The following is a 22,344-nucleotide window of genomic DNA, read 5'->3' on the forward strand; positions in this document are numbered from 1 at the left end:
ACCAACATAGCACAAGCAACACTTCTCATTCAATGTACCATGGTGCTGATTAAAATAAAAAAAGACTAAGCTTAAAGTGATTGTAAATGATCACATTGTAAAACAACCCATTCAGTTTAAAATAGAAATGAAAGGCAAAACATTTTTGTATAGGTATAAAAAAAACATTATAAATATATTTTTCCCTTTTTTTATAAAATATCACATTCCCTCTGTTTTCAGCTGCAGAAGAGCTGGGGGGAGGAGAAGCAGCAGTACACTGAGCTTCAGTAAATGGCTGTGCAGGGGGCGTGTCAGGACAAGTCTGATCATTGGAGGAGAGCAGGCTGAGTTCCCAGCATAGTTAGAGAACTGACCACAGTGTGCTATTCTGCCTTGTGTAGTCAGTTTTTAATAGGAAAGCAGAGGGACTGGCAGGAACACCAGGGATTTCACATAAAGGAAGCAATACAAAGAGAACAGGAGACTTTCTCATACAAGTACATGGTACAGCAGGCACATATCAGGAATATGAAGTGTTAGGATAACAAACACTTTAAGCTAGAAAGTAAAATATGTTACAATAAAATTGTTTTGGTAAAAACTGACCCGAAACCTAAAGACTAGTATAAAAATATTAATATATATAGTTTAAATACTACTACTCTCATGTTTGTTATTAAAATGACCAGGAAATCCGTAAGCAAACTAAAATTTGACCAAGGAGAAGCATATTGGGGTTGCAAATAATAGCCAATCAAATGCTTGCTTTTATTCTCCATGACTAGCTTAAGACATGCAAATGCCTCACTATGAGCAATGAGGTAGAAGGACAAAATCAACAGTCAATTCAGACAATTTAAAACAGACATGGTAAAATGCCATTCCCCTTCTTCTTATAGAAAAGGGAACATCTCACATGCAAAATATTGCGGGTGTAGTAATGATGACTTCAAAGTAGTAAGTTAAACACCCTTGTTAAAGCCTAAAGTATATGTGAGCCCTTACTTTGTAAAACAACTTCAGTTTAAAAAAGAAATGAAAAACATATGTGTGTGTGTATATATATATATATATATATATATATATATATATATATATATATATATATACTTTTTTCTTTTTTTTTTACACAATCACTACTACTTTTAGCTGCATAAGAGACTCAGAGCTAGGGGTAGAGCAACAGCAGTACACTGATCTTGGCTGTCAGCACAAGTATTGGCCACAAGAGGACAGGCGGAAAATTGACCACAATGGGATGGATGTGCTCTCAGTTTGAAATAGGAAAGCGTGGGGTCTTGCAGGAATAGCATTTTTTTTGTCACAGAAGAAGCAATACAAAGAGAAGGGGATACATTTTACCATAAATACAAGGCACAACAAGAGACATATCAGCAATGTGACATATTATATATATTCTTTAAAGTAGTTGTGAACATACAATGTTGTAGAGACACTTTCTAATACAGTTATAACTATGCATGCACCATTTCTGCTTTCATTTAATATCAGAAATTATCTTTCCAAGGTTAAACATGTTCTGTCATGTGACCATACATCTCTTCTTGGGGGGCGAGGTGCTTACAGGAGACTGTGTAGACACACTGTGTGCCTGTATTCCAGAGTCTATTCAGCCTATGGCAAGATGCAGGCTGGTGGGTGTTTTCAAGAGGCGGGCTGGTATTGGGAGGGGTATGTGCGAGAGGTAGACTGTGATTGGTTGGGGGTTGTAGTGACCGAACAAACTACCCAGTACAGGCATGCTGTGTATCTGCACAGTGTCCTGTACCTCTAAATTGCCAGACAAAGAATAAAAAAAATGACCACACTAACACAGATCAACTTCTGTGCTTAGAGTGGTCAGTTTAGAACAAGGAAAAAAGGTGAGTGGCAGGATCAATCCGGTACTTATGACAAAAGAAGAACAAGAAAATGAGAGGGACTATAATTTATAAAATACACATATGTGAAAAAAATACACATATAGAAAAAAAAAAAATATTTAGGCTAACATAGACTTTAATCCTTGCAGGTTCAAACTAGTCACATTACTCGCTATAATAGGACCACATACAGGCGCACAAGCTTGATGTCGAAAAAGGAAAGCTGGAATATGATTGGCTGCTGTAAGCAACACCAACTATTTCTTCTCATCCTGGTCAACACATTACACCCAGTTTGATATTTAGAATCAAAGAAAACAGATTCTTTAATCTTATCAGAAAATAAATAAATGAACACTTTAGATTTGAAATCACAAGACAAGGTGGAGGTAAAGCAATGCACAAAAGTGGAAACCTGCTGACCTATTGGCATTGAAGACTGAAGAATCAGACTTCTCTGCCCAGGCTGTAGAGACAGAAGGCACCAGCTTGTCTGAATGGCATGTAAGTCCTGAAGTATAAGCAAGAGAGGTCTATAGCTTCTTATCCTTTTTCTTCCTTCTATTTTTCTCTTTTATTCCTTTATGTTTTTCTCCCTTCTTCTTATTTTTCTTACTTTTATTTTTCAGACTGTAAATAAAAAAAAACAATTGTTTTCATAAGCTCTATTTTTTGTAACTTCACTGCCAATTTTAAAATTTTTTATTTTTTTTTATATTTTTGTTTTTTATAAAGCTGTGCAGGAGCAAACCTCAAGCCTTAGCTGCTGTAGTGACCAATAACAAGGCGTCCTCTGCTACCCAAAAAATTGGGGTGCCTGCTGTCAATTCCAGCACTTGCCCCTTGCTTGGTTTGCTTAGCGATGTGAGCCCAGAGATGGGCGCCCATTACAAAATTCTTTCCATTTCAAACCACGCCCTTTGTGATTTTCTAAAACTATAAATAAAAAACATGGAAACACTGTGTACAGAATCTCCCCAATAATTTCATTTCCTGTTGGTGTGATTGACTCAGTGCTTTTCCTAGAAGTCTGCACAGAGAAGTACCTGGTTTATACTTATCTTCCAATCAGAGGCGTAACTAGAACCTTCAGGGCCCCGGTGCAAGAAACCATTAAGGCCCCCCCCCAGGCCCCTGGCTGGGGCCCTTCCCTTTAGGCCTGGGGCTCTTCCCACTGATCCTGGGGCCCTTTACTCTCGTTGCGGGGCCCTTTATTACGGTCCCGCAGCGAGACCCTTTCACAAGTTCTGCAGTGGGCCCCCTTCCTGCCATCTTAGGGCCTCCCCACAGTGGGGTAATGCCAGGGCTCAGTCGCAAGTGTGATCCTGGAAGTTCACCCACTGGTGTCAGTGGTTTTTATTTTTTGGTATTTTAATTGTATTATTTTTTATCATTTTATTTTAATTTTTACAATGTCACTGACTATGACTCTGTCCATTCAGAAAAGGAAGGAGCAGTTAAATTACATATTTTCTGACCCCTTCCTGGTTCTCTATTGTAACACATCCCCTGCAGCAGCCGGGAAGAGAGAGGAGGGAGCACAGTGGTGGGGTTGGGGGGGGGACCGGGGGAGCACACATGGGCCCAGAGACACAGAACACAAGTGAACTGGATAGAAGGAGTGGTGGGGGCAGCATACAGATGAACCAATCACCTCCATTTTCCTTCTGCAGCTACAGGAGGAAAAAGGAGGACAGTGATTTCAACACATGCTTCCCCCGCCGCCCCTCCTATCCAGGTGTACAGGGGTGCTGCACAGGCCCCCTGGAGCATGGGGCCCAGTTGCAATTGCAACCCCTGCAACCCCTGTAGTTACACCCTGCTTCCAATTACTCCTCCTGTCACCCTTTTCACTTATGTGAGTGAGGAGAAGAGGCCCTGTATATGTTCTAACTTGTGATATGGAGCTTACGCTGGGTTGAGGAGGAACCCAAAGACCATCAGCTCATTGCTGCGTTATAGTAATTGGGGGTTTACTGCAGGTGGTGCAAGGCAACACTTCTTCCAGAGGATCCATAAACAAAGTAGCTAGCACATGCTATGGGAATTTGGACAAGAGTGCTGGCTACTTTATTGATTGTGCTAAGCACTCCCCCCTATGTGACAGCATTGAATGCATGGGCCACCAGTTGCTAAGCATGAGCACTGTGACATGGGAAGAAAGGGAGTGAGTCACATGCTCCCTCATACTTGGAAGTTCTGGGTATTGTATTTTGCAGTGGAGTGAAGAGAAGGTAAGTACAAGCAGCTGCAAGAGCCAACCTTGTAGGGCAAAGCACAGTGACCTATGATAAATGCTTGAGGGTCCTCGCTCAGGCTATCAAAGTCCGGTTATTTAGATGCCACTGACCAGTGAGGACGTAGGCTGAGGAAAGGTCTGTCCTGACCCAAAATATAATGCAAAACAGAAAATGGTAGCTGGACCGTTGCACACCTCACCCAGCCCGAGTGGTAAGCAAGTAAACGCAGACCCAGCTCGATTCATCCAGACCACAACTCCAACATGTTTCACCCCACCCCTGGGGCTTAATCATGGGGATCATCATCGAGCTGAGCCTGCTTATACTTGCTTACTATTTGGGCTGGGTGAGGTGTTGGCAAAGCACAGATTCACTTTGGAATCAAGGCTTGAGAGCCAAGGGCTCCTGTAGGGTCTTCTGTAGGAACACATGCTGTTTTTTTACTCCCCCAATTTTAACTGTGCAAGTCACAAAAAGTTCACCAAAAAATATCTCATGTAGTCATTGAAGTACATATGATATCTTACCTACTTGTAACATGACCATTCGCTCCAGGATGAGTTGAAGAACTTGTCTTTAGCTTGGACACAGAAGGATTCAATGTGTTTGTCCTCCAACTTAAATTTGGTATCATCAGTCTGAAGCTAAAAATGTCAAAAAGTGGTATTTACTTTATAGAACATACTTATTTTTTTGTTGAAACATTAAAGTACTAAAGGCAAAATCAAAAAAGACATCTTTGATGCAGTCTGACACAGCAGTCTTTGTTTTTCTGAGTCCCCCGTCACATGTTTTTTTTTTACCTGTTGATCTTGTCGTTATTTTTCGGCTTCCTTTAACAGACCCAGCAAAGGGGAAGGTAGGTTGGTTGAAACAAGCCATTTAACACTGACAGGCATAGGCGTGCGCACAGGGTGTGCCAGGTGTGCATGGGCACACCCTAATCACCCCTTGCGGTGCAGATTCCCCCTGTTTAGACCCCTGATATTTCACCAAAGCTCCCTAACTAGGCTAACAACAAAAAAAAGTTGTAAAAAAGAATAAAAAATAACAATAAAACTACAGACACTGATCTCTACCCTACTGGCACCATCAGTATATACACGGATATGTGTTTGGGCTTTGGGGTGCACACCCTAATGCAATAGGCTGCGCACACCTATGCTGACAGGGGTATATACAATGATCAGTTTTTATTTATTTATTTATTTATTTATTTATTTATTCATGTAAAACCTTTATCCCAAAAGGGGAAAAAAAGCAGTTTTTCTAGCTGCTTGAAAAGCGTTAGCTTGAGTTAGGCCTCAAAGCGGTAGTAAACTGTGGAATAAAAAAAAAACAAAAAACCCTGTAAGGCAATGACATAATGTGCTAGTATGCGATGCATATGAAATACTTACCTTAGAATGAAGCCCTCCAGTGGTGTGCTGTCACCGCTGACAGGGCTTCCATCTTTACCCGGTCTTCCTTCCCTGTTCATGGGATCTGGAAACATGAATGGCCGAGGCATTCACTTCCACGCATGTGTGTGGGAGTCATGGCTGCGGCACAGTGCTCTCAAGAAACAGCACGGGTATGCCGTTCCTTCAGAGCGCATGGACCACTGATGTCACGGGCTGCAAAAAGAGGGAGTATCCTAAACGGTACAAGTTGAAGAGATATATATATATATATATAAATATATATATATATATATATATATATATATATATATATATATATATATATATATATATATATATATATATATATTTATTTATTATAAGCTTACCTGTAGGTAAAAATCACATGATGGACTATACTATCGCTTTAGTTTGTGAGTCACTTATGTAAAGTCCATCTAACCCTACCTTTTCCAGACAGGTGCATTTTTTACACCTCCGGAGATAGAGAAGACAACCTAAGACATTAGGTTTGTTACTGGCCAGATAACCAGGTGACAATCAAAAAATTAAGGAAAGAAAATAGCTTGAGTACTTTAGCATCTGGGTTTAAGGGGTAGGTTCATCTTTTCACAAAAATTAAAAGATAAACTAACTCAAAATATCCTGGCTACCCCTCCAGACCCTGCTGTACAAACTGGCTGTGATGGCCCAGGCTGCCAATGTAGTGGATCATGTACACTGCAATACACAGCCTCCGAGTGACTATCTATCATAATGCTCACAATAGAAAGTGCTCATTTGACAGCTTAGCTATGTGACCAATGTGCTGAACATCTACAGGGAAAGTTGGTGTTATGATAACAGGAAGGGTTGGTATTTGGGTTACAGAGAGGATTTGTTTTAGGGCTACAGGGAGGGTGGATGTGAGAGTTATTGAGAAGGCTATTGTTAGAGTTACAAAAAGGGTTAGCGTTGCAGGGAAGGTTAGTATTGGGGTTACAGTGAGGGAAAGTGTTAAGGGAACAGGGAAGGTAATATTAAGGTTAAAGGGAAATATATTATTGAGGTTACAGGGAGGGTTAGTGTTAGGGTTACAGGGAAGGTTGGTGTTAGGGGTACAGGGAGAGTTGGGGTTACAAGAAGAGTCAGTGTTAGGGTTACAGGGAGCGTTAGTGTTAGGGTTACAGGGAGGGTTAGTGTTAGGGTAACAGAAAGAGCTGGTGTTAGGTTTACAGAGAAGGTTAGTGTTAGGGTTACAGGGAGGGTTAGTGTTAGGGTAACAGAAAGTGTTAGTGTTAGGGTTACAGGGAAGCTTAATGTTAGGGTTACAGGGAGGGTTAGTTTTAGGGTAACAGAAAGAGCTGGCGTTAGGGTTACAGAGAAGGTTAGTGTTAGGGTTACAGGGAGGGCTAGTGTTAGGGTAACAGAAAGAGCTGGTGTTAGGGTTACAGAGAAGGTTAGTGTTAGGGTTACAGGGAGGGCTAGTGTTAGGGTAACAGAAAGAGTTAGTGTTAGGGTTACAGGGAAGTTTAACGTTGGGGTTACAGGGAGGGTTAGTGTTAGGGTAACAGAAAGAGTTAGTGTTAGGGTTACAGAGAAGGTCAGCATTAAGGTTACAGGGAGGGTTAGTGTTAGGGTAAACAGAAAGAGTTAGTGTTAGGGTTACAGGGAAGTTTAATGTTAGGGTTACAGGGAAGTTTAATGTTAGGGTTACAAGGAGGGTTAGTGTTAGGGTAACAGAAAGAGTCAGTGTTATGGTTACAGGGAAGGTTAGCGTTAGGGTTACAGGGAGGGTTAGTGTTAGGGTAACAGAAAGAGTTAGTGTTAGGGTTACAGGGAGGGTTAGTGTTAGGGTAACAGAAAGAGTTAGTGTTAGGGTTACAGGGAAGGTTAGCATTAGGGTTACAGGGAGGGTTAGTGTTAGGGTAACAGAAAGAGTTAGTGTTATGGTTACAGGGAGAATTAGTGTTATGGTTACAGGGAGAATTAGTGTTAGGGTTACAGGGAAGGTTAGTGTTACAAGGAGGGGTAGTGTTAGAGTTACAGGGAAGGTTAATGTCAGGGTTACAGGAAGGTTAGCGTTAGGGTTACAGGGAGGGGTAGTGTTAGGGTAACAGGAAAGGGTAATGCTAAGGTTACAGGGGAGGTAAGTGTTAGGGTAACAGGAGGGGTTAATATTTGGGTTACAGCAAGGATATGTTTTAGGGCTTTAGGGAGGTTGGATGTGAGAGTTACTAAGAAGGTTAGTGCTAGGGTTGCAGAAAGGGTTACAGGTACAGAGAAGGTTAGTATTGGGGTTACTGGAAGGGTTGCTGTTAGGGTTACAGGGAAGGTTGGTGTTAGAGTTAAAGGGAAAGATAGTGTTAGGGTTACAGGGAAGGTCAGTGTTAGAATTAAAGGGTGAGTTAGCATTAGGGTTACAGGGAGGGTTCGTGTTACGGTTGCACGGAAGGTCAGTATTAGAAGAACATGGAAGGGTTGTTGTTAGGGTTGCAGAGAGAGTTAGGGTTAGAATTACAGGGCAGGTAAGTGTTAGGATTTTAGGTAGGGTTACTGTGAGTGGGGCTTTAATTTGCACATTGCTTTCTGTACTTAAAGTACCAGCACCAAGATTTTATCACTAATGATAAAATATTGTAGTAAGCGAGCCCTCAGTCAGTATAAGGTGAGCATTTTCAGTACCTATAAATAACCACTATAATAATTCAAACAGGTTTTCACGGTATACCAAAGCTAAAAAAAGAACATCTGCTTTAAAGTGATACTACAATAACTTATAAAGTATGCACGTAACATAACACAATGGTTTAAATCTGTCCTGTCCTGACTGTTATAAGTTTCCAGGAAGTTCTGCGCAATCTACATTTCCAAATACCCTTGAAGCACAGGGAAACAGGTAATTGCTGCTACTGAAACACATTTCTAAACATAACTAAACCTGCTACATTCTTTTATTTCTTGAGATGTATAATGTTTTACAAAGCAGCGTTTTTACATGTAATTAGCTCTTGGTTTCTTTTTTTACTATAGATTTTCTCACTTTTTTTCCCGTTCCCATTCCCATTTTCTCAGGTACTCTGCCTTTCTGTATTATACACAGAGGCATTCTATCATATCAAAGGCTGCCACCTATTTTACTAGCTTGCTTGTAAAAGGACAGTGAAAGTCAGTTAATGGGAGGAAATAATTACATAAGCAGCAAGGCCAGTATTGTTTTGTTGCAACTGCTGTAGTTGACCATTTTGACCTATTATTGGTGGTGGGTTTATATCTTCGGAGCCTATTGGTAATGTAAAGCACCCCCTATAAACAACCACACCCCAAACCAGTGATGACGAAATCTTGGCACCCCATATGTTTTGTAAATACATTTCCCATGATGCTCAACTACTCTGCAGAGTGAATGAGCATCATGGGAAATATAGTTCCAAAACATCTGGGGTGCCAAGGTTCGCCATCAATGCGTCCTAAACCATGCCCATGTTGTGCTGCTTAAAAAAATGTTCTCAATCATGGGTGCACATTGTACTTAAAAAAATAACCATTTGAATGAAACAATTAGTATAGAGGCGGTTTTTTTCTTAGAGATACTATTGGCTTACCTCTGTGGTTTTTTCATCCTTTTTTATCTGAACATTGAAGATGAGTGGGAAAAATGAATGGCAATTACACCAGGTTTTTGGGTACTTCCAGTGTATGGAAACATGTTTGTGATCTTTTGTGTTGTTAATATCTAGTTCTTGAGGGGGATCAGGCTTGGCTGTAAAAAGAATGACATTATGGAAGAGTTAAAGAAGGACTTCAATGAAAACAAATCACTAATATACCTGGCCTCGGGGTATGGATGACCCTTAAATGTAAGCACTGAGATTGCGACCAAAATGTTTTTGGATAATGTGGGGAAGAAATTAGACTTCTGTGGGTTATTTTGGTATTTTTTGCTGTGCCCATACTCTTCCTGTCTCAGTGACCACAGTTGATGTAACAAGAAGTTAGAGGAAATTCTTCAGCAGGGACCCAGGCAACAGTATTTTTAATTATACTTGGCCACAACATTGTAATTCTTTTGATTTCTATTTTCATATACTGATATCAGCTTGCAACATAGGACTGTACAATTATACGATTTTTTTTAGTATTTTGAGTACTTTATGTTTTTTTCTTTGAGTAATTCTTTAAAGTGGATTTCCACCCATTTTAGTAACTTTAGATGTATGTAATCCCCTTTAAAACTACTTTTACCAATGGAAACTTTCTTTTTTTTTTTTTTTGCTAGGAAATACCTTATTTTCTTCTTTATTCATCCTCTGCTCACTTCCAGGGCTGGCCGCCGATCGGTGATTACGCCATTCGGCGATTTGCAAGGGCTGCTGGGATGTATCTCATGGGATGAAATTTCGCATTATTACACAGGTGTCCTGAGCTGTACTGTATGCATTGGATTGAGTCCGTGCTCAGCCCCGCCTCCGCCCTGCCTCCTCTCAGTGAGCTCAGTGAGGATATAATGCTTTCAGTCCTCGCTCACTGAGAGGAGGCAGGGCGGAGGCGGAGCGTAGCACGGACTCAATCCAATATATCCGAGTACAGCTCATTGAGAGGAGGCGGGGCGGAGGCGGGGCGAAGCAAGGCCTCAATCCAATACATACGGGTACAGCTCAGGACTCCTGTGTAATAATGCAAGATTTCATCCCATGAGATACATCCCAGCAGCCCTTGCGAATCCCCGAATGACGTAATCGCCGATCGGCGGCCGGACCCAAAAGTGAGGAGAGGATGAATAAAGAAGAAAATAAGGTATTTCCTAGCAAAAAAAAAAAAACTTTCCATTGGTAAAAGTAGTTTTAAAGGGGATTACATACATCTATGTAATCCAAGTTATTAAAATGGGTGGAACTCCACTTTAAGTACTTTTTGGTGAATTTTATCCAGCTGATATGAAGATTTATTTATATACCCATAATATATAACATATTGTGACATAATGAAAGGCAAGGTGGTTGAGGGATGGTATTTTTTATCTCATATGCTTTTATACGCAGTAAACTAAGGTGCGTTCCATACATGTTTGTGTGGAATTCAAGCTAGGTTTTGCTTCCCATTTTGACCAGCAACAGGGATAAATAAGGATGGGCTGGAGCACGAGAGCGCTTTGGCCTGGGACTCTGGAAAACTACCTGAGAGAGCTGTGTGTGGAACTGTACTGTTTAGTTAGTGCTTAGATGGAAAGGATTTATTTTCTGTTTTACTTTGTTTTGTGTGCAATCTTTTAAAATAAAACTGACTTGGATTGCCTTTTTCCCAGGGAAGGTGATCTCCACTTGAGCTAACTACCACTTATGGTGGAGGATGCAGGTAACTTCCTGAGTAAGTGGAAGGATCGAGGATGTGATAAGAGTCCCAGCAAGCATACTGAGAGCTCCACAAGTGGTGGCCCAACACTTCGTGGAGTTAAAAAGGGGCTCCAAAGGTCCACTAATGGTGGAACAGAAAATAGTGTGTTCCAGCTATTACCTGCAAAAGATGATACCTGCAATGACATGGACAAATTTTGAGAGAGTTTCTGCACGGGAGAATGGCAGAAAGAGCAATGGGTGGGACTGCTAGCACCTTTTATGACAGGTGAACCCCAAAAAAAGCCTATTATGGCCTAGAACCAGATGCTACCCAGGATTATTATAAATTGCAGGTTGAAATCTTTGCACACCTGTGTGTCAACATGATGGTCTGAGGTCAATGGGTGCATCGATGGGCATATAGTACCAACGAGTGACTCTGCTCCCAGATGTTTTATGTTATACATGCAAACATCCTTGTGTCAGCAATAGGCATGCGACAGGTACTCTTTACAGAAAAATCTGGGTTCTATAACACCCCAAATCCATCCTCTGCCTTAAAAGCATTCAAAACACCAAGATCGGCATTTTTTAATGTTTTTACATTTTTGAAAATAATGATGCTGTTGACCGCCGGGGTAAACCGGAAGTTATGTAAGGTCATCGCTTCTGGGTTACTACAGCGGAATGCCGATCAAAGCTGATCCCTTCTCTGTTCGGCTTTCTGGCAAGCCCGTGGACAGGCCAGCTGGTCGCTCAGATCTCTCGGTGGGATGGGCGAGCCTGAGAGAGCCACGGAAGGCGGCGTGAGGGGAGAAAATGTCCCTTTCTGCTGCATGTAGCACCGTATAGAATAACAGAAACATGTTGAAGTTGGGAGTGATAGAGGAGTGATAGATAGAGTCCAAACTAGGGAGACCGCTCCAGGTGAGACAGGAATCAGGTGCCGGACGGATCCGTGATCCAAAGCCACATAAAGCAAAAAGGAATGACCGCACTTCCGATAAAGATCAAAAATGGAGTGTGTTTATTCCACATCAAACAATCGGCAAAATATAATACATACACGCTGTGAGTGCAGGACAGAAAAGGTAGACGCGTTTCACTACTAGATGTGTCGCTTACTCATTACCAAGTTCCATCTTGGTAATGAGTAAGCGACACATTTAGTCGTGAAACGCGTCTACCTTTTCTGTCCTGCACTCACAGCGTGTATGTATTATATTTTGCCGATTGTTTGATGTGGAATAAACACACTCCATTTTTGATCTTTATCGGAAGTGATAGAGGAGTCCCAAATGATTGGTCAAGTCCAATAGTGTTGGTCTCAAAGCCAGATGGAATCATACGATTTTGTAATGATTTCAGAAAGTTGAATAGCATGTCCAAATTCGATACTTACCTGATGCCTTGAAAAGCTCATTGACAGATTGGGAACTGCCAGTACATAACTACCCCTAAGGGGTCATTACAGTATTATTGGATGCCCTTTGGTTTGCATGGTGCTCCTGCCTCATTGTGCCACAGAATAATGGACAAGATGTTCAGACTACCTTGGAAACATGCAGCTGCTTATTTAGATGATGTAGTCATCCACAGGCCTGATGTCCCATTTGCCCCGGGTGCAAGCAGTATTAGATTTCCTTAGGAAAGCAGGACAACCCCAAAAGGTGTGCTATAGGTTTGGAGGAGGCCAAATGCTTTGGCTACATCATTGGTCAAGGGTTGAATAAACCTCAGATCAATAAGATTGGGGCAATTAAAAAGTGGTCCCAACCTATAAATAAAAAGTCTGAGCACTTATTGGAATCATAGGCATTTTATTTCCAATTTTCCACCATTACAGCCCCACTGATGGATCTGACGAAAAGTCAGTTATGATTAAGTGGAATTCTGAGAAGGTATTTCAGACATTGAAGTTCCTTGTGCCTAACCAGTGCTCGTGACCCCTTATCCCACATAGGAGTTTGTGGTACAGACACACGCCTTTGATGTGGGATTGGGTGCTGTACTGTCCCAAATCAGAGATGGGGAAGAGCACTCTGTGGTCTACCTTAGCAGAAAGCTTATTAGACAGGAGAATAATTTTGCCACTGTTGAGAAGGAATGTTTGGCTACCAAATGGACCTCAAGTATTACCTGTTTGGTAGACAGTTCAAACTAGTCACTGATCATGCCCCTCCTAAGACATGTATCTTGAGAAAGATGGCCTGAGCTCTGTGACTAGACTTCAGTGTCAGGGTGTTCCCTTCCTGCTTGCTAACAGAGCAGCGGAGAGAGAAGGGAAAGTAAGTATGGGCTACTGGAAAAAAGGTAATGAACGTGAACCTATTGCCTTGCCCTGTATAGGCAAAGCACAGGCTCACTTTAAAACCATTGTATATAATAACAACAAGTAGGGACAGGTTGTACCAAGTCAAGCAATACTTATTTATTTTATTACAGCTTAACAATAATTTAGATGTGATGGCTGCATTCGTTTTCTTTTTTTGGCTTTCTTTCTTCTATTTTCCTCTGGTCAACCAGCCTGTAAATCTGTTGTTTTTCAACCAAATAAGCTCTTTAGCAGTTACAGTGATAAGATAAACCATGTGACAGGGGTGCTTACAATGGTGAGTTTTTAGTTATTTATATAAAACCTTCATCCCAAAAGGAACAAAACCTTTTTTTTGTAACTGCTTATAAAGTATTAACTGGAGATTGGCTTCAATTTGGCAGTGTATCTAAACCTTCTAGTAAACTCCCCCCAGACTGACAATGATGTTATCCAAATGTGCCCCCTATGGTACTTCATCCACTGTGGGGGCACTCTAATACAGGAAGTGTGTTACTGGTCACATCACCAGGTGAAGACAGAGGAAAAAAAATCCTAAAAAATAAAACAAATGCAGCCACCACAACGTTTGATTAATAAGCTGCAATATATTACATTTTTGGCCAAAAAAGATTAAAAGGACCTTTCATCACCTGCACTTAACACATAACCCATAAACCCACCCACAAGCACTAGAACCTCACCCACAAGGAATACCAACAACATCACAGTACGGTGAGGGATGCTTGTTCTTGCCATGGGTCAAGCAGTCTTGGTCCCTCCTACAAGACTTGAGGGCATCTATTAATTCTCTTTCAGGTCTTTGCAGAAACCGAAATAATAAAATAATAACCTAGTCCCTACCATTCTAAACCTAGGTGAGCCACAGAATAGAACCCAAAGCCACCATTGAGAGCCACTGCTCTATAACCTTTGGTCAGAGAAAACAATATTAACTGTAAATACTTACTGATTTCCCTTAGCATGAAAGCCAATGTATAATTCTCGTATTTATGCTGTTGAATTACATGCAGGTTAACCGTGATGCTTTGGTCCTCTTCTTCATAAATGCAGGATTGGATATCTCGGCACTCCACACTGAATTGACCTTTATTTTTTACAGGCTCATCGCAGGATATGCTGTCATTTTCACTGCATAATACACATTTGCGTTAGTATAGTACAGATGTCAGGCTGCCAAGTGTGGACATAAAATGACTAAAAGCCTATAAACTATACATTTTTCCCAAATTTTATTATAACTAAGGTCTAACTCCAGCTAAAATGTTTTGTTTAGCTTTGGATAAACTTGAGATGAGTTAATACCTTTGGACCCCCACTGGGGAAACTTAACCTCCCTTACTGTTACTTTGTCACTATGGCCTAGGGTAGCAAGGCAGGCAGGGGGGCACAAATCCTCTGCAAATCATGTTCAGTAATACATTTATATGTTTAATAATTAGGGTTACTTTTTTCCCTATATATCCTTGTGCTTTTTCCCCCTATACTAGCATCAATGATCAGAGGGCTGGTTTACAGTTTATTTAAAATATATATTTTATTTTATGGTTATTATATGATTCATTTATGTTCTCAATTTCACTTCTATTTTTCAGTACTGCTGCTACAAATTTAGGTAGTGTTTTCCCTTCTTGGACTGTAGGAATAGCTTATACTTTTCTTAATTAAAAAAATATTTTTGGGTAACAGGCATTCCAGATATCCAGACCTACACCCGTATTCATAAATAATCATTACCATTTCAATATTTGACCTTCATAGGTGACTTACCCTCTACGAGCTTTAAAGATAAATTCAATATTGCTGTCATCTGTTGAATTCCAGAAACAACTGAAGTTGCCACTGTAGTTTTTTACTGAACATTTCAATATTTCTCCCGACTCTATTAAAAAACAGCAGAAACCCAAACAAATAATGGTTAACTGTTATTTAAAATGTAACAAGGGCACAGGTACTAAAATCAATGAAAAAAAAGTGGAGTAGGCTCCTCTAAGTGCAGTATTAAAATTGTTTATTGGACAAACAAAGTAAATTGCACTTACAAGATCACAGTGTAAAAAGGGCTCATCTGATCATCATATAGGGTTCCATTCCTGTCTCTGTGGTAGGTGTGCGCATGCTTTGAAATGCGTTACCGCTCCCTGACGTCCCCACGACGAATCGTGGGTTCCATCGCGACCTCGGATGTCAGCCCCCCCTGGGTCGGCTTTCCACATCCATTCCCTCTCTTGCTGCTGGTCAGCTAAAGGAGTCAAACCCACAGGGACAGGAACGGAACCCTATGTGATGATCAGATGAGCCCTTTTTAAACGTTGATCTTGTAAATGCAATTTACTTTGTCTAATAAACAGTTTTAACACTGCACTTAGAGGCGCCGTCTCCACTTCTTATCCTTGCCAGTTAGAATTGCTTCTCTAGAAGAGCTGCCCCGAGTCAGTGTAGCACCCCCATCTCCCTGGATGACACTATTCTCCTACATTTGAGGATTGATCTCCTTGACAGAAGTGCCCTATGTTCCGTGTACTAAAATCAATGAAAGCTGCAACAGTAAAGGCCAAGTGAATAAATATAAAATGCATGATTTACAAAACAGGATTTAAACAGCTATTCACAATAAACTTACGTGGCAATATCCTCTTGCGTTGCGGTATGTTTTCTTCATGTAGTAGAATGACTTTATAATCCAGAATGAGACCATTATGTGAGTGACAAGTAAAATTCCCAACATCAGCATGTTCCTGCACTTTAAGATTTAGTATGCCATTGTTGGAGCGTTGTTTTCGAGTTTTCTTCTTCCAGTGGACAGTTTGATGGTCCTGAACGTGGCACTTTACATTTACTGATGGATTCTCAGGAATATCTACTACCATTGCTGAATGGAGAATAAGGGAAAAAAGTGGACACTAATAAGCAAGATGAGGGAATCTCTGGGTAATAAAATTAAACGTGCTCACTTTCTTTCTCTTTTTTTTTTTTTCTTTCTCTACTATACCATTAAAGTCTAACTAAAGGCAATTTTTTTTGGATAGAGTATATAGGCATTAGAAAACCTGTCAGTTTTTATTGCTGTCTGTACGTTCGTTGAGGAGATTCACCCTTTCTATTTGTCCTGTTTATCATTATTCTTTAAAGTGAAAGTAAAAGAAAATCTCAAATTTCGGGCTTCCCCAAGAAAAGTAATAGAAGGGAAATCTTCCAATGGGGACATTAGTTCTGGTGACTTGGGGGTCCCCAAGAAATTCACTTAATTAGCAGGATTTCTTCATACTTCCTGTTTGGCTATGGGACAGGAAGTGAAGGGAAATCTCCGCAATGGGACAACAATGACAAAAATAAAACTTACAGGGATTATAACCCTCCCTTACTCTATCCAAAATGCCTAAAGTTCTACTTTAAGCTACTTGAAAAGAAAATACTTAACCAATAAAGGAATGACAGGAAATGCTTTATTATGAGGTTACAGGTTAAGTGCCATCAACTCTAATCTCAAATCAACTGAAAACACAAATGATTTCATTTTTAATATGCTAAACAAACTTACCCACCCATACATGTGCTTTATTGTGTTGAGAAAGCACTTTAAAAAATACCTCCTAGCATTTCTAACCGCAGCTATCTTGAGTAAGGGCAGATGATTCACGTAGAATTTACGTCTTGGAATCCATCTGCCTTTAGCTCAGAAATGTAGGTAAGGAAGTTCCTCCTCCAGAAAAGAAAGAAGAAAGTTGCCAATGAAGGCTCCTAGGATGAATTACATTGTTTGGCCTAGGCCACAAACCAGGAAGCAAATGAAAAAGAAATCAAATAAAATTTAAAACATATAAATATAACTTACATTTCTATTGATTTACAAATGCTAGCAGCAAAAGGAATAAAAAATACGTAATGTGGATTTAGAGAGTAGAGAATGAGTGAGTCGTGGCTGCTAGAGGTGCAAAGGAAGGCAGAGAGGTTCCATAATAATGTTGGTTTTGCAGTTAAGGTTTGTCTGCATACCAAATAAATATGCTGTGGTTAAATAAATAATGGCACCTGGTCCTGAAGGTTCCATGATCTTCCACAAATCATACTTACCTCTTTTCTTGTCCAGATCTGACTACCATTTCTTTTTTAAATATTCATATGTGTTTATCCATTAGCATATACATTTCCAATACATTACAACAAGATTCACATTTAACATTGCTTATAAATTTTGCACAAATAAATATAGCCATCCTACTACCCCCTCCATCCCATACCTTCCCCCCAAAAAAACAAAAAACAAAACATTACTTAACCAAATCCCCTCCCTCCAATTCTCAATTTTCATCCTACCAGTTCAAAAACCCTCTCACTTATACTTTATATCTCTTTTGCCCTGGCCCTGACCTCCAAGGTCTGGGTTAAATATATTCCTAGGCCATAACACCTATCTACTCAACCATCCAGCAACTTTATATAATCTTCAGTTTTTTTTTTAACTTCATCCATTTTCCCCATTTGTCTGAAAATTCCCCACAGGAATCCTCTGCTACTGATATAATTTCTTCCATGGATCTCACCCATTCCACCCTTGCCACCCCGTCCCTCATGCTCAGGGCTTTGGGGGATCGCCAATCCTGATGACTTGACACAGCAGGGTCCCTGTAAGACCCTGCCGTGACATTCCATCAGGATGGGGATTGATGTAGTTTAACAGATCTTTACCTGGAAAGGCATACCATTTTGCTGTTGCACCAATATGTACCCTCCTATTTATATGTGGCCACGCTCCTACTATTATTTATATACTATAGCAATATTACCCAATTAACTCTATACTGGCCACCCTATGATCTATGTAATTGCCTGTTCCTTCCCCCTCTATATACATGTCCCTAACGGTGGGATTTGCCAGATGCTATATTATTTCTAGAATGGTTCCTTGAACCGTTTATTGGTCCTCCTTTTACATATTGTGTTCACGCATTTAAGAAATCAACCAGGGAAGTGTGCTTCCCTTTTCTTATCATCCAATATGGACATCCTTGGGGAATGTTTGCAAGAGCTCCTGAAGAAGCACTATGGTTGCAAAATATGTAGAGCCTGGACTTCGGTCAAATCAGTTGTGTATCCAAACCCGTAGTGTCTATCATGGGGGAATGTCCATGCCCACCCGCCAGGGTTAGACACATGGTTTGGTTAGGGTAATTTTATTCTCCTGTGTTTGATTTTAACATTGTTGATATGAATTTTTGTATACATTGTAAACTTTGTATATTTAAATAATACAATTTATGTAATTGTTTTACCTGTGCCTATAAAATTCATCTTGTTCTAGTCTCTTCACCATCTAGCAAACAGCTTATAGCACATCTCTGTTGTCCTTAAATCAACCGATGAATAACAGGCTAATCTCAAATTTTTTTTCCTCTTTTCCTCATCTAGGGGGATCCTAATTCTTGTTCCCATTTCCCTACATATGGCGGGTATGCCGGTTCTAATTCTCTAATTAAAATCTTATATACTGTATCTTTGATATGCTATGTTTAATGCATGTAGGAGAGCTAAACAGTTTCTCCATAGGTCTCATATTGTCCTTCCACCGTAGAGGCTGCGGTAGGGAGTGCACAACGTACTGCAATTGTGTGTATCTCCATTTATCAAGCGGCATGTTTCCCCATTTTTGTGTTATTTCTAAATAAGTGCACATTCTATTTCCTATCATTATATCCTGTAATTGTATCACTTCACTTTTTGCCCATCTAACGAAAAAGTGATATTCCTTCCCTGGTATAGAATAATTTGTGTCAATTAACAAAATCAAAGGTGCATTATGGTCCCAATGGGCCATTCTACCAATGTGCACGTATCATTTGCCAAATCCCATTTTGCTCATGTAACCCAGACCATCTTTCCCAAATCTATCCTGCTTTGTGAGCATTCAATCCCCGCCCAACTCTTGCCTTCCTTGTTATGCGTCTAATCTGCTATCCGTGCTATGGCAAAATTGCCTAATAATATTTTTTAAAATCGGGCCCTGCAACCCCCCCATCCCTTTTCCCTTTTGCTAATACTGAGCATGCGATTCTAGGATGTTTGTGTACCCATATATATTTTAGTACCACTGCTCTTAACTTTTGAAAGAAGCTCTTGGGGAGGGACAATTTGAAATATATATATAATTAGGGAGGATATTAATTTTGACCGCATTTATTCTACCCAGCCATGATAGGGGTCTATATCTCAGGGAGTTCAGTTGTTCCTTGACCTTATTCAATATAGGTTAGTAATTAGCCTTATATAAAGTCGTTAATGACCTAGTTAATTTAGCTCTAAGATATCCCAATTCTTCTCTACACCATACAAAAGGGAATTTAGGCTGGATAGCCTTTTGTCCTCTCTTTTGGTGAAATATTCAATATCTCCGATTTAGTCATGTTCACTTTAAAATTAGACAACTTCCCATATCTCCCCAATTCCTGCATCACTATCGGGAGTGTTAGCCTGGGGTTAGAGATAAAAAAATAGTAAATCATCTGCATATGCAGCCACTTTATATTCTCTATTCCCCACTTTCACTCCTTTAATGTCTGGATTTTTATGGATTGCTACCAATAGGAATTTTAGGGCCAAAACAAACAGCATTGGAGATAAGGGCACCCTTGTCTAGTTCCATTGTGTAGCTCGAAGGGAAGAGACGATCTGCCATTCACTCTTATTCTTGCCATTGGGTGCAGATATAAGGTGGATATCCATTGCATCATCCTATCTCTAATACCCAGGTGTCTCAAGGTTTCTAGCACAAAGCTCCTGTCTACCCTGTCAAAGACCTTTTCGGCATCTACCGACAGTAGCACGGCCGTAATGCCCTTTTTTTAACTTCATGAATTAAAAGCAGTGATTTAATACTGGGGGTGGTTTATTCAATTTATTACAGAATTCTCCTAACTCCTCTGGGAATCTTAGAACCGCTGTACGCCCATCTTTCCTCACTTTAAGCCAATAAGGGATATTAAAGACCCGCAGTTGTTCTAACAGAGGTTTAAGAAGTCTCCTTCTTGCCAAGGTCTCAGCCGCTAAGTCCGTGTAAAGCTGTAATTGTACTCCTTCCGATGTGATCCCTGAAAAGCTCCAAGCTGTTTCCATCACTTTCATCATTTCCTCTGCATAGTGAAATCTCACAATCACGTCTCTTAGTCCATGACTACCATTTCTAAGCCCTGATCAATGACTTCTGAAATGAATTTAATTTTTATTGGTAGAATGAACAATAAACTATTTATGGACTTCAGTACTCGTTTGCTGCTCCTATTTTTCTGATCTTTTGTTTCAATAGCCTAACAGTGCACCTTGTGTACCAGAGAGCTGCCTCTTGAAAAAATCCTGCATCAGAAGACAGCACTCTGAAATCCATATTCTTCACTTGGTCCTGTCAGATAGTATTGATCACAACATGCTTGGATGCACTGGGGTTTATTTTACGAAAGGCAAATAGGCTCACTTTTCAAGGGAAGTTTGATTTTGCAGGGGGATTTGCCTCAGAGCTTGGTGAATGTGGTGAAGTTCCATTTTGCAAAGAATACCCAACCACGTGCAAATAAAATTTTTAAAAAGCTGCAATTTTGACTGCACGTGAATGGATGATGGAAGTCAGCAACACTTCATCTCATTCACTAAACTCTGTGGCAGATTCTCTTGCACCATGAACAGTCTATATGACTTTAGTAAATCAATCCCACTATCTCTGCAGCAGTGTCCTCCAGGCTGTGTGAATGAAATAATGGCAACAATGCCACAAGCATCCAGAATCAAACAAACACTAACCAAGTCATATCTGAGGTGGAGCTAGGACCTCCTCCCTAAGAAGCAATTACCTGATAGGTTAAGGTGGGCCACTCCCTCACTTTTCCCTCCCTTTAGACTGGATACATCAGGCCCCTCGGATGGTAAAAACATAATTTGCACTTACTGTTTTTCTTGACCTGCAGTTCCCAGGCTCCATGCAGTGGATCCAGGTATAGCAAGATGAACATTAGAGCCAGCGGTAGATGCATCATCTGTAAGTCAAAATGTTTTATGATTTGTTTTGATTGCTGAGCAATAAGGTAATTAATGTTCTGATTCAATAGGAATGAGTAAAACCACTAAGAATGAGGAACAATTTATCACTAAATATTTTCTAGAAGATTTAATTTGGTCTCACCTAACTTGGAAACTCCATTTCATGTTAATAAGCTGGCTAAAAAGAAAGTGCTTGTAAAAGCTTTCTGCACACGCCACCTGCTGGCATACAAATGAACCGGATTTCATGGCTGCTCCAGACCATCATCCATCATTGTTTGTAACTTGGTGAGCGCAATGTCATTTTTCATAGTATTGTGTGTAAATATGAATGTAATAGTTATTCATGAAAGATACCATAATGTTATTTAACCCTCCTCTTATGTTAGCTTTCTGTTACTATCCATGATGTTAACGGGTCGGTTTTGACCCGTGTCTTAAATCAGCCATAAAATACCCTCTGAACAATTATTTATCATCCAATTTGTTTCTTACCTCTTGGTTACCTTGTTAGGCTTCTTTATCCTTGAAAAGATTCGTTTTAATATTTTTCGTGTGACCCCTTAGACCTTTCTTTTGATAGCATACCTCTCATTTTCAAATTTAAAAAATGGTAAAATAAAGTCAGCAACTCTGAAATGTATTGGTCCTATGTTTCTTCACTTTATTTAGAGAAGCAGACAAGCAGGCAAAGAGATAGGCCCCTCCCTAACTACAGCTCACAGGGTTGAGAGGTGATTGGCTGTCAGTGTTACTAAGCAGAGAGAGTGTTTATGATTTCAGTTTTGGCACTTATTAGTGTCCTAAAATCCTATATTATAACTGGGTCAGAATTGACCCTAACACCATAAATGTCTTAATTTTCACCACAGTATTTTATAATTTAGTAAGGATTCTTTTTCTATTACATTGTTTAAATAGAGGTTCCTGACAAAGTAAAAAAAATCTTGATGCAATAAACAAATGTATGTGATACTTATAGACATTCAAAACCTGAAAACGGGTCGGTTCTGACCCTAACATAAGAGGAGGGTTAATAAATGTTATGTAAATTTGTATCTAATGATGTACCTTTTTCCTTGTAACAGTCTGCCTGGGATACTACGTGGTCTTTGAAAAAGCCTCTGGGCGAAACGCGTCAGACCCGTCCCTTCTGGCTGA

The 22,344-nt window shown here is 40.1% G+C and overlaps 1 protein-coding gene across 1 annotated transcript in view; it reads right to left on the reverse strand.

The window, feature by feature from the left end:
* Positions 1 to 2,254: 2,254 nt before the first annotated feature.
* The window catches only part of IL12B (interleukin 12B), a 34,717-nt gene continuing 14,627 nt past the window's right edge, over positions 2,255 to 22,344 (reverse strand). The window contains exons 2-8 of the mRNA XM_082255575.1: positions 21,092 to 21,179; positions 15,782 to 16,030; positions 14,929 to 15,040; positions 14,108 to 14,289; positions 9,093 to 9,250; positions 4,633 to 4,749; positions 2,255 to 2,495 (exon numbers count right to left, since the gene is read on the reverse strand). Coding sequence (XP_082111701.1) covers positions 4,633 to 4,749; positions 9,093 to 9,250; positions 14,108 to 14,289; positions 14,929 to 15,040; positions 15,782 to 16,030; positions 21,092 to 21,179 — 906 coding nt within the window. The 3' untranslated portion in view covers positions 2,255 to 2,495. The remainder of the gene's footprint in view (positions 2,496 to 4,632; positions 4,750 to 9,092; positions 9,251 to 14,107; positions 14,290 to 14,928; positions 15,041 to 15,781; positions 16,031 to 21,091; positions 21,180 to 22,344) is intronic.

Source organism: Pelophylax lessonae (assembly GCF_965119305.1).
Source record: "Pelophylax lessonae genome assembly, chromosome: 4".
Taxonomy (NCBI): domain Eukaryota; kingdom Metazoa; phylum Chordata; class Amphibia; order Anura; family Ranidae; genus Pelophylax; species Pelophylax lessonae.